Source organism: Rhea pennata, chromosome 1 (assembly GCF_028389875.1).
Source record: "Rhea pennata isolate bPtePen1 chromosome 1, bPtePen1.pri, whole genome shotgun sequence".
Classification (NCBI taxonomy): domain Eukaryota; kingdom Metazoa; phylum Chordata; class Aves; order Rheiformes; family Rheidae; genus Rhea; species Rhea pennata.
Genome location: NC_084663.1, coordinates 68,009,957 through 68,023,512, shown reverse-complemented (window position 1 = coordinate 68,023,512; position 13,556 = coordinate 68,009,957). Strand labels below are relative to the sequence as shown.

The 13,556-nt window shown below is 35.3% G+C and overlaps 1 protein-coding gene across 2 annotated transcripts in view; it reads left to right on the top strand.

Moving 5' to 3' along the window:
• Positions 1 to 13,556, top strand: part of DCP1B (decapping mRNA 1B) — a 46,175-nt gene that overhangs the window by 14,437 nt on the left and 18,182 nt on the right. For both annotated transcript variants that reach the window (XR_009960223.1, XM_062590605.1), the window contains exons 4-5: positions 9,874 to 9,940; positions 12,094 to 12,229. Coding sequence is in view for 1 of the 2 variants with exons in the window: in XM_062590605.1 (XP_062446589.1) it covers positions 9,874 to 9,940; positions 12,094 to 12,229 (203 nt within the window). In the remaining variant the exon portion in view is untranslated. The remainder of the gene's footprint in view (positions 1 to 9,873; positions 9,941 to 12,093; positions 12,230 to 13,556) is intronic.

The following is a 13,556-nucleotide window of genomic DNA, read 5'->3' as shown; positions in this document are numbered from 1 at the left end:
TTGCTTTTCAGTTGTCATCTCTCTTCTGTTTTTATTCTGATTTCTGTCACATGAGTATTTTGTACATCTCCTTGCCATACTGAACACAAAGTTGAGATTCAAGTTTCTACTGAGCAAGTTAGAAGTAGAAGGAGGCCACAAAAAGAGAATGAGGAAGCAGAAGGGGAAAATTACTGGTATGTTTTATACCGAAGGGATTATGCATGGGTTGATAAACACGGTTGACTTCTGAAAAAAAAAACAAGTGATACAGTGTTACTTCCTTTCATACTTCCTGCATGAAAATAATGCAATGCAATCGCTGTAACAAAAATCTCCTGATGCATAGTTCCAAATCTGAACTTGAACTGAAACATTTCTCTATTCAGCAGTGCAAAAATTGCAGAGTATCTCCCAGCATTGCTTCAGTATTTTAAGATGTCTAACTGCTAGTATAACATAAATTTGGTAAATATGGATTTTTTGATGCTCTCATCCGTTGGATTACAGATCTAAAACAAAGAAATATTTTCAAGGTAACAAACTTGATCATGAAAGGTATATTCTGTTTCTCCCTCTGTTTCTCCCTTGTGCACACATGCGTCTGCAGACACGCACACATGCACACATTGCTTTGCACAAAAGAAGGTAGAAAAGTTAATATTCATTTTTAAAGATATACAAATACCTTAAAAAGGAAAAAAGCAGTAAGGTGGTTTCAAAGAGGTGATATCTGTATCCTCTTGAAAGAAAAAATCCATTGTAAAAGCAATGACATAAGCTATACTGTAAACAGGAGCTACGAATTGTGAAATTCCGCCCCCCTCCAAAAAATATATATATATATAGTAGTTGACTTTTACATTTGCCTATATCTCCAGGGCATTTGTTTTATTTTTCTAACCTTTTTCAGAAAGAAGTTGATTGCGTAGGAAAGATGGTGAGATGGTGAAGTTGACTGTCTCCAAAATGTTGGAATGTGCAGGGTATACAAATGGAAAAACAGAGTTTTGTGGGTTTTTTAGTTTTGTCAATGTTGTGATATTCTTTAGATATTACACACATTACAAGAACATGTTTTCAGTCAACTTAGACTGTTGTTGCATGTTGACAGCTTCATCCTGATCTGCAAATGTATTTCCATTAATTAGGATCTGAAGATACGCAGTGGAAAAATAAGTGAAATGAGATCACAACAGTCAGAATTTTAAACAACAGCTATAGTTGAGGTTGCTTATTTTCATAATAAAGCCTTGTTTCGAGTTGTTCATAATTTTGCTTGACTTGAACTGTTTTGGATAAGAGCTCATCAGAGTGATTATAGGAAAACTTCAGGATTCAGGAAAAAATACTATAACTTAGTCTTGAATGCTTACTTAAGGGTGAAAGACTTCTTTCCCCTCTTGCCCCTCCCCCCCCCCCCTTTTTTGGGGGGTAACAGAAAAAATTAACACCCATAGAGTTTGAAAACCTGAAGGTAGCTCTGGGATGAGAGATGTTCTTTGGTAGGTACCTCAGAGAGGAACTTTTCAAAATTTGGGGGAGTATATTCTTAGATTTGGCTGAATTATGAATCCATGAAAACTGCAGTGGTACAATCCTGTCGAGTCTTCTATCAGTCCTTCAAGTATGTCATTAACACTGGAGCAGCCTTCATCCCCACAGGACTAGAACACCAGATAATCCATAAGATACGTAACAGAAGCTGCCACTTACCTTAGCTAGTGGAAGGCAGGAAATATAAAGGCTAGAAATAGAGAAGATGAAGGCAGCTCTCAGTTATATTCTCTAAAATAAAAGCAAACTGTTTTTTTTTTTTTTTCATCTCCCAGGCTGGAAGAGCAGTGGTGCTTCCTATTGTCCCTTTCGCCTCAGTTGAGAAGGGGAGTTCTTCTCATTGCTTTAACTTTTAGGGTGATGTGCATATCATCAAGGTTCCAGTTTAAAGTTTTCTGATGGTAATTAACTGTTCTGTGAGCTTTATAAACAATATTACTGAGAAAAGGCTTCAGAGGTAATCCAGTATAACTTCCCTTTTTACAGCTTCATAACTTGTAAAAGTTCATTTCTAGCATTCTGGGAAGAAGCCTGTATCTGTAAGTGCTGGATGGGTGGTAGATATAATCTTAGGATGATTTTGTGCTCGTTGAGTACTGGTGTGTATTTTTTTTTCTGCTGATAGAAGTTACAGATACCTATTTAGTTTAGATTTGAGTGGTGGTATTTTTTTGTTTATGTTCAGGTCACTTTGTGTGTATGAGAGCCTGGCTTTATTTCAGTGTGCATGGAAGACCCAGTTAGTGGTTAGGAGTGGGAAGCTGTTGGAGATAATGGAGCACTAGTAAGCTAGTATGGATAGTAAGAGCTTCAGACGTTGAAGAGTTACGTTTCTTTTCCCACTCAGCCATTCTCTGATGGATTTCTTTCACAGGAAGGTTGCTGTTGTTGGCTCAGGATATCTGGGTTTGTTTTTAGCCATGATAAAGACTTCCACATACAGCTTTCCAAAGCCAGTGTCTTCTCATTTTTCTTTTAAAAATGGAAACAGTAGCGTTTGTCTAAGGTAGTCTCTCTTCACTTTGCTTGTAAGCTCTTTCAGTAAGAGACTATATGGTCATTCCTGTTAGAAAAGGCAGTGGAGCTCCTGTCTGATGTGGATGTTTTAGGAGTCTATTGTGAAATAATAATGAGAAACATTTGTTACTTAAGAACAGCTTATTTTTGAGAACAATACAGGTTTTATTAAGAACAACTTGTTATTTAAGAAGACGGTGGCCTAGCACCTAAGACCTCCTACCTTCATGTGAGTGTCATGCATCATCATGATTTAAAAGTTACTTGGAATTGATGATGCAGTGGCAGGGGATGAGACTAGAAATCAGTAGAAGGCAGAAAAAAATTTCACTAAGCCAGATGGATCATTGCGTTGACTCTATTCCTGTGACATGACTGAAAATTTCTTGTAGCATCAACAGAAGTCAGTTTTAAGGGAAATCTTGCAAATTTGGTTTACCTTTGGGATCTTTTCCAAAAAGTAGATAACCTGCTGTTGGATTCTTTTATCTGCTGAGCTATATGGAAATAAATGGATCAATGGAAATTGAAGTTTCTTACCAAGCTAACATAACTTAGCTTTGAGACTATTTGAGGGACATTCTAGTAAGCCTATTTTGCTTATCCCTGCCACAGAGTTGATATTCTTTTCATTACAAAATTTCCTATAGATTTTTCTTAAAGATGCATCTCAGATCAGACCATCAGAGTTGAACTGCAGACATGATTTTATAGACAAATCATCATCTGTTTGAATTGTCATTCTTTTGCTCAGTGAGATCAGTAATGTTTGTTGGCTCTGTATCTGGAAGTCTGTGAATTGGTCACCCACCCTTCATTAGAGGTTGAAGATCACAAGGATATTTCAGGGTCCATTTTATTAACAAAAATTGTTTTATGCATGGATTTTTAAGACGTAGTTCCAGGCATAATTAAACAGATGGCAGTGACGATCCTATTCTTGACCTTAATAATGTTGCCAGTCACTGCCCACTCTCTAACCATCTGCTTTTGGAGAATGGGGTTTTGGGGAGCTTTTTGCTTTGTGTTTTGATTTTATTGAGAAAGTTATTTGAATACTTCCCTCCTCACTTGACTTTAAGATGACTGGTCAAGCTGTAAAAAGGCTTTTTCATTCTCCATGAATCATTTTAATTTTGTGTTAAGAGACCTGTGAGGAGGATTTCTTTTCCCTATAATAATTGGCTTTTTTTTCCTGCTTGTTCATGTATAATGTTAAAAACCTTTGAAATAATGGAAATACTATGGAAAGTCATCTTTTCCCTGTCCATGTTAAAATTGACCCAGAGAGATGGATCAGGAGCATTATCAAGCTTTACATGAAAGAACAAGTGTCTGATTGTTTAACAGTTTTTTTTTCCCCTTGCATTTCAGGAATTTAATTTACACTGTTATCAAAATAGTTTCGTATTGTCCAAAGAATTATTTTCTTCCAATGACTTGGGGGATTGTGGGTATATATTTTGTGTTGTACTGCTTTATGTAACATAGAGGAGCAAGAGACCTAAAGATTACAGTCCTGCTGATGATGGATCCACATGACTATCGATATGGTTTATTAGGGTGAAATTTATGTTTTTATTATTTATTATTTTTAAATACATAAATAGTGATGCAAAATACTATGTTTAAAATGAGCTAAAGCTGCAGAATTGAGCCCTCCTAGATTGGCAAATACCAAAATTAAGATTGCCACTAAAATCTCTCTTTTTTGTGTGTATGTATCTTTAAATTGTGTGATCACATATTTTTTCTCTAAGGAACCAAATCATCAGTCATCAGATAGTCTGAATGGTGTTCATGTAAAGAGCAGCTACTCAGTATTCTGATTTTTTTTCTCCTCATCGCTAAAATGTGGGCCTCTTGCATACTGCTGAAATCCTGTAGTAGAGATGGAACTACAAATTATTATTTTTTCTGTGATATTCATCAGTATGCAGCTGGTACCTTGTAAGTAAACTGAACTGGTTTATTTGTGTTGCACCTTGTTCAGATTAGAAGTATTATTCCTCCTATTTTACAACTTGGAATCCTGGGGCTGAATGGTTAAAATTACAAAGATTAATGTGGGCTATCTTACTTTAAATTACTTGGACCTGTTTTTTTCAGTATATTTTTCACATGTTCAGAAACACCTCCTGCAGACTGCAGTTTTAGTTAAAAGTGGCTGGTGTTTTTGCAGATCACACACTCGAATTTTATACTCAGATACAGGATCTCAGATCAAACACCCGGAAATGAAACATACCCAATCAATGACAGCCACTTCAGATGGTATTTTGCAAATGCATATCATTGCCTAATGTCTCTGGGGCAATGTTGGAGATGTTCTTCAGCTCTCCAGCATAGCGTGTAGCTGCCTTAGCTGCAGTTCTTTTACATCCTCTTTGCTTTCTTGCAGTCCTGGTTTACTGCTTTATGCTGTGTTAAGAGGATATCCTGTGTCTAGAGCTCTGACAGGGAAGTTTTCCTTCACTACTTGAGCCTGAGCAAACTGGAAGGAATATCCTATGGTTGTATCATAATCCTAAAGACTCTATTGTGAACAAAGTAGTCAGATTTGCATTAGAGTAGAATGATACAAAATTAAGATGATGTGCTTTAAATGGAGTTTTAAGATTAAGAACTCATAAATCTGGAAGTATTATTGTGGGTATAATCTGCTTTGGGTACTTTTTGAGTAGGTCTTGCAAAATGATTCTTGGCACTATAGCGTTTTAACATGTTTATCAGAAGAAGGAAACACAGTTGTCATTAATAGTTTGCAAACTAGTCAAATACTGCACAAAAGGTAGATAGCAGAGAGAAATGATCATCAGCGTAAAGCAGTCTGGCTTCTTTGTAAGATATGCATAGACAAACTGCATTTCAGTGTAGTCAAGTGTGGATTTACCTATTCAGGAGGAAGAGCGTAGTCCATACTTGCGAAATCAATACCCAAGGAAGCATGACATCAAGAAAAAAAAGCATTGAAGTTGAAATGAATAGTCAGCTTCCCGTCCATCTCTGGATTTTTTTTTTTCTTTTGGTCAGGAAGTTTAAAGCAGTTAATTACAGGGGAATCTCAAGTAGGAAGTTACGATATTTCTATATTTAATGTTATCTATGCTTAAATATTGTAGTCTGTGTATCAGTAGCTTTAAAAAATGACGGCAGATATATACACTGAAACCAAAACTTTGATAGTGGAAACTTCTATCCAGAGCACAAAAGTGTAATAGCTGGAAGTTGAAGCTATGCAAGTGAAGACTAAATAGAATAATCCTAAAGAAAAACCCTTTCTTTTTGATAGGGTCCTTAATCCTTAACATGAATTATGAAAAGTGGTAAGAAATTCTTCATCATTATAAATAAATGTTTTAACTTTGAGAGGTTAGAAGTTGTCATTTGTAATTCTGGTAAGTAGCAGCTGCCAACTTCCGCTTATGAATAGCATTCAGTGCTGTAGTATTTGTGAGATAGGAGAAAGAGCCAAAAAAATAAAATTATGAGTCAGAAGCTTTAGAATTGGCTCTGAAGTTGTGATTGTAAAATTAAATTATTTCATTTCTGAAATTAAATCACTGAGCAGTATTAAATAAGCTTCACTGATTTTGTTAAAATTTTTCAGTTTTGATTTCTAAGACATCTTTTTAAATTCTAACAATTTAAAGGACTGATACACTTTAATATTAAATTTAATAAATTTAATTTGATGATATAACTAATTTATTTATCTTATTCAAGTTCAATACTATTTCTTGTTTATTTGATACCTGTTACATCCTTCTAGTTTCGTTTAATTTTATTAAAACATAACCATAGTGAGGGTTTTTTTTCCCCTTTAATATGATCAATTCATTACTAAATCTCATTCCTTTTAGTAAATGACATGATTTCAGAACTACTGAAAGTGGATGAATAGATGAATACCAGCTTGGCAGTATAAAATTAGCTCTCCTCATTGGTCCTCAGTTTTGTTAGCTACTGTTCGTGTAGCTGGCTCATTTAGGGAGCAGAAGACATTTGATTTTGATGTTTGTTTGTTTGTTTGTTTATTTGTTTTACAACAGTATCTCCCTGGAAAACTTTATACGTAAAGCTGGCTGTTTAGTGACTTAGTATTTCCTCTTTTGTGCTACAACGGAAGAATCTCCTTTGTAGCTCAGATGTTTAACGATTACGTTTTAACATGCAGGTGATACTTAGATATAGATTTTCTTCTTGTCAAACAGTTTGATGGAGATGAGAGGGTGTATATAGATAATCTGTTTAAATTTAGTCCTGATAAGAAATATATTATTTTCATACCGGTTGAAAGCTTCCAGTGAAAGTAGTATTGCATATGTATTTGTCTCTTCATTAGTATGAAGAGCATACTGGGTGGCTAGCTTAGTAGTTACAGTTTGTTTTCATCTTAGATTCTTTGGCTGATCCTGGATTTTTATGTGTTGACATACATATAATTTTATATATACACAGATATATGCATGTGTATATATAATATATGTATATTATATATATAATACATATTTTGTTGTTGTTGTTTCCTTAAACATCGATTAAAGTAGAATATATTGTAATATAACTTTATGTCAAGATTAGCCCAGGTGGTGAGCACTCAATATGAACACATAGGTTTCGTGTACCTCAGCTGTGTGATATCTGAGATTTGCAGCCAAACTGTTACCTTTTTATTGGTACCTGCGGTACCCATGCATGAAGAATACTTCAGAGTGCACGTTAAAGTGTCCGTTGTTCTGCAGTAAGTTGAGGAGCTCAGTGTATTTCTGCAGTATTGATCTGTTCTGGACAGGTGAATATTGGAGGAAGCATGGAAGGAAGTGGAGGACTGTCCACTTGTGAAGACAGCTCTCCAGAGGATATTCTGACTAAAATATTCAATTAAAATGTCATATAATGTTGCTTTGGTTGACAGACACAATCAGTATTCTGATTCTGTCATCTGAACTAGCTGTGCGTTCATTTGAAATGCATTTTGTAGTTTTATAAAATCTGAAATTGTCCTTTATACTGGCTGTCAGACAGTTTCCCTTTTTTTTTTTTTTTTTGTCTCTGAATTGAGGTAAGCTAGCTTGCTTCTCCTGTTGATTCTAGTCTTTACACTTTTAATGGCCAGAAGCAGTGCAGTATTTCCAAGAGACTGCCCCATTTCACATTTATCAGATTTTCATGAATAGCCTATGACTTGTTTGATCAATTGGCCAATAGGTGAATCTGTTCAACCTGTCTTGCATAGTGGAGATGCCACCAACTGTGGCAGAGATAATGAAAAACAACCAGTGTTTCATCAATATTTGTCTATGCTGGAGATTCTTTTGTAACAAAGACGATTCTTGATTTATTAAAACAATTTTGACTTGTCTGGACAGATGAGATTTTCAATCTGTTATATTGTTGTGTTCAAGAATACGGTTGTGTTACCTATAAAATGGACAACATCTAACAGAACAACAACTTTTTCAAATTCTCTAAATACATATTTATTCAAATAAATATATATTCTCTGTGTTTAGATAGAAGGATGTCTACTGTAGCATAGCAGTGTTTTGGAACCTTGCAAATCCTTCACACACTTTTCTACAAGTGTGCAGTTTATTATTTGATACTTACTGTGGCATGTGTTGGAATATTATTATCTTTTTTTAAGTTCAGTGTTAAATGTTAGTGTCCATTTTACAAAAAGGAGATAAATTGTGCGGTTCACACCAGCACTTACATTGCACATTTATACATGGAGTTTAGAACCTCTGGAGCATATTGTGTTATTTGCCTTTTTTTAGCTGAATAATAAAAATCATCATCAAACTTTGAAAATATTAATGATTAAAAGACCTATACGTCTTTTGAAAATTGTTATTTGTTGTCTGTCAATAGGATAGCTGTGTCTATAGTATAACTTTTTACCAGTGTACTCTGTTAAACGGTTAAACCATTTTTAGCAGTATAAAAGACAACAAATGGTTGAAAATTTGAGAGGGAATGGAGATAAATATTACATTGTGTCTTACAAAGAGCTGCACATTCATTTTCAGACTTTAATAAAACCAACTTATACGAAGTATGCTATGTTTTTGGTTCTTTGTAATCGAAGAAGCGATTGCTTTTGGATTGCTCTAATACAAAGAAATATTACATGACCAGGAGTAGTGTTACTCTTGCTTTCAAGCATTTACTCCATCTATTTAGTTCCCTCTCAAATAAAAACTAGCCTCTGCTATGTTTGAAGATGTGCTAGGAATTACCACATGTTAGTGAGATCAACTTCTGCTGCAATGCGAGGGTGGAGGTGGGGAACGGTTAGTTGCCTGTGCTACTGTATCATGTAAACGGGAACAAAGACATTGCACAAGCTTGTGGTGATGAGATAGAGGCGAAGGTACGTATTAGCCCTGTAAGCGCCCCTGTCCTCTCCGTCTTGCAGCAGGTTTGTGCCTGATGTTAGAACTAGGACGGCTGCCCTGAGCGTTGTGGAGAGATCATTTTCAAGAATGTGGGCAGACAGTGTTACAGATTTATTCCTGGGCTTTCTTATAAAAATTGTATAACGTGGTTGTGAGTGGAAAACCTCCCTGCTCATGAAGATTGTGGGAGCTGCACTAACTAAGTTCAATTATATTTACTACCATCGTGATGGTTGCATTAGTGGTGTATACATTTCAGAATTTTGTGCTGTTAGTAAATTTAAATCTGTTGTTGCTGGGCAGAGCTGCACGCACTTACTTTTGCAGAAACTAGAATCTGAAGTCTGAGCTTAGATACAGGTTTTCTAATGCTAGGGTTCACTACAGATAATTACTGCTTTGGAGGTGAAGGTCGTGGGCAACATGATAGGAAATCTGCAACAAGGAAGAGATCTGTTTATGCTACTATAACAACATTGGTGGTATATTATGTAAGAGAGGCCTGGAAGTTGTGAAAAACAAAATAAATCTTGCTTGCTTCTCTGCCTGCAGCACGCTAACCACTAGGGGTCCAGTGAATGGATATGACAACTGAAAAAAATTGTCAGAGAAAAAGGATTTAAAGAAAAAAAATGTTAGTTTAGTGTTTTGGAGAAAAGGATCAAATATCTCTGCCTTCAGTATAGATTTAAGAACTTGTATTGTACATCCGTGGAGATATGCCTTTGATCTTTTTGATTTATTGGAGGATCTGAGTCCTCGTATTTATTTTAAAGAGGAGGAAGAAAGAAAGACAAAAATAAATTTAAAAATTACTTTGCAGGTTACATTTAAATATCTACCAGGTAGAATTGCTATCAGGTGGAAATGCTGTTTGAGAAGATGCTCATAGTTTGTGTTTGATGTGCATTTACAGTGTCCATATATGGGATTTGGTTTTATGATAAGGAAGAATGCCAAAGAATTGCAGAGCTCATGAAAAAGTAAGTGATGGGTAAACAAGACTTTCTGTGCTTTTTTATGTATGTATTTCTGTACATACATGCACATTATCTTACAAGGATGGTCATACCTCTCTACTTTAAGCCTATTTCTATAGAATCTGTTAAAAGTAAAACTGTCACACAGCTGCATTTTATATATTAAAAAATAAATTGCTGTATTGTAATACATTTTCATAATTCACTGCTTACCTGTGAGAGTGTAACAGTGCATCTGATTTATTCCCTGATGCTTCAGAGATCTGCTTTGAAGAATTGTATTCTTTGGGGGCTTAATATATTTTTCAGCTTGGGGAGATTTTTTTAATGTTGCTGTTACCTTTGTCTTCTCATATTAAGGTAAGTGAGGGCAATCATGAAGACATACTGTAATAATACAGTTTATGTGGTTTAATCCTCTTTCTGAATCGTGGCTGAATTCCTCTTTCCTCTTTTCTTAGTAATATGTACAAAATTCACTTAATTAGCTCTGACTTTATGACTCTTATGTACTTAATAAAATTATTTTATATAAGTTCTGTAAACTCAAATTTTGCAATCAAATCAGAAATCAAAATTTCACATAGAACTGTGTTCTCAGATGTATTTTAATCTTACATTATCATGGATAGCCTCATAACTGTCACTGCTTTCTCCATATGTCCAGATTTGATAGGGGCCCGTTTTCTTACTCTGCCCTCCAGTTGGTTTAATAATTGGCTTACTTGTGGTGATCCCATTTTTGATGATTGTATTCTGCAGGTTTTCATGTTTTCTTGAAGGAGGAAGGAGCTCATTTAGATTGTATTGGTATGTGAAATCTAAATTTTTTACAGGTGTTATGTGGAGGCTATAGTAGAAGGACCTGATAGGAAGTGGCAAAGATGGTATTTACCAGTTTCCTGTGCTATATGGGATTTGGAGACGTCATGTCACAGCTATTCTGACATTTCTTTGAAGGGATAGGAAGAGAAATGATGTAGGTCCAGTCTTTGTCATCCCAAGAAAAACTATATGAGACTGATACAGTCAAGCTGACAACATTATATACTAGCCGAGCAGTGCACAGGCACTGTCAGAACTGTGACTCTTTCCTTTTCAGGTCATCTGTGCCAGTCTTAACAGCCTGGTTAACAAACGTGTTTCTGTAGCCAGAAGCATGCTGAGGAAGTGACATCAATTCTGGTTGCCAAAGTATCACGTGCCTGCTTGAGTCCTGCAGTACAAGTCCAAACAAGGCTCACACTTACATATTTAGATTAACAGCAAAATGCTTTAACTATTCTACCACTATGTTCCAAATAGTATTCATTATAAAATACTGACTGGGAAATTAGTCGTTTCCTTTATGTCTCTTTTTAAAAAAAATACCTGCTGCTCTACATTTTTGCAGTGACAAAACATTATGAAGCACAGACTGTGACAATGGTGGGGTTTTTGGTTTTGCTTTTTTGTTGTTTCTGCTGTGTGTACTGCAGCTCTAAAATGAGTCAGTTGTGACCAAAGAAATAATTGATGGGGATGAATTTACAGAAATAAGCAATGAACCCTAGGAAGCCCAGGTTTTTGACAGCTGATTTTAGTTAACTAGCTCAAGTTGCAGTTGATGGTGATTAGGTACTCTCAAACTGGTAATTTACTACAATAAAGACTAGTTTTCAGAGGATTCATGCTATTGTAAACCATATGTAGTGGTTTATAATAGCAGTGTTGCATATAGATAAAAAATACCCTGTAGTTCAGCCCGTTGGCTGTGTGTTATAATTCTCAGCATTCTGCGGTAATAATAAAGCAGCTGGGGCAGGAAATTGGTCATTTGCTAGTAGTTAATGACCGATCTGTGTGTGTTTGCTATCCTTCACCACCAGTAGAACTGAATAACGCTGTAAATTCCCCGCTCTTTCTGAGTATGGAAATCGTGAGTAGCTTACAGAAATTTAAACTTATGACCTAGCGTACTCAAGATTGAAGAACACGTATCTCATACTGTATCAAACTGTTTTAGTATAGCTCTTTTAATATGGATGTGTTTACTATGTTTTAACAGAGAAAAATAAAAATAGCCAAGCTTTGTTTAAAAATGGTAAAGTAGCAGCGGTTAAATTTCTTGTTTGTTTGTTTATCTTGTATATTCTCCTCTCACCTCCCACTTTCAGCCTAACTCAACAGGAACAATTCAAAGCACAACAGGGCACAGGAACAGGAGCATCCCCAATGATCATGAATTCTACTAATAACAAAGAAGTGGATATCTTACGAATGCTTACCAAGGCCAAAGATGAGTATACCAAGGTGAGACTTGCATTCTATAAAATGAGGGCATTTCCTTTCATTGATACCGTAATGCCGACTTGTTTGATACTTGGCATTTTAACACAAAACCATTCTTTCTGTGGAAGAGTTTAACTCAAAGTAAACTGGTGGTCTGATTTCAAAAAGTATACTCTGTCAGTTGTCTTTCAGAATTTGCTGAAGATTCAAGAGGAAAGAATGCTCTGAATAAAATTTTCTGATCATTTATTTGTTGCACTCTAGGGGTTAAAAAAGTGTAAGCTTGAGGCGTGAATGTTTCTGGCTTTGATTTTTGACATACAGAACCTTAACGTTCCTTAAAGTTGTGTCCTATTTCTGGATGGTGTAGCAGGCCTTTAGCATTGAGGTTACTGCTTTTAATCGTAGTCATTAGCTAGTTTGGGACACTGATGGAACCTAATATGATTTCAGCCCATAGGCTGCTTTGTTCTTCTGAGGCTTCTAAACAAAGAAGTAACTAATGGACTAATAATGTTCGGTATTATTGAGCAATCAAAAAAGCTTACTTTAGGGAATAAAAATCTAATAATTTTAATTATTCATATGTATGCTTCCAATTGTTTCAGAGCCTGTAATTCCTACTGCTACTTCCTGTCTTTCTTGTATGTTATCATGTAATAATAAGCTCATAACCTAAGAGTGTTTTGAGTCTAGAAATATGTGTGTCTTGAACATAAACAACTTGAAGAGAGAAAAATTGTATTTCTGAAATATGACTACTAATAAGAACCTCAGAAAGGTTATGAGAGACCGTTTTAGTTACGGTGAAATATAGTTGTTTTTCTTGTGGCATAGCTTAATTTGAAATTAAGACCTTCATGTTTTCTCAAAGAGGTGAATTTCATGTTTTATAGTGGACAAAAACACCCTCAGAACCTGGTATCTGTTCTGTATTTTAATACTGAATAAGTATCTAGTATTTGCATAAAAGAGTGTGATTTGATATATTCCAAAATGTTCAAGGATTTTTCATTAACCACCTTTAAAGATACTCTTAACTGGAAAGATGGAAAAAATACTAAGCTGTTTTCAGATACTATGAGAAGGATGTGTAAGTCTAAAGAAAGTTATCTTCCACATATAGATGAACACACAGAAAATGAAGACAGAGGAAAGGCAATGCTGCAAGATGTGTTCAAGTAACAGATTTTAATTTTTTTTCTCCCCAGATAAGATCTTTTGTAAACTTGCTTCTTATCCATACCTTTAATCTTTCTGCTAAAAAGTGGTTGCTAAGGAAATAACTTGAGAACTTCCTCTTCATCTGGGACATAAGTAATAGGAGTATTTGACCTCTTAAAAATGG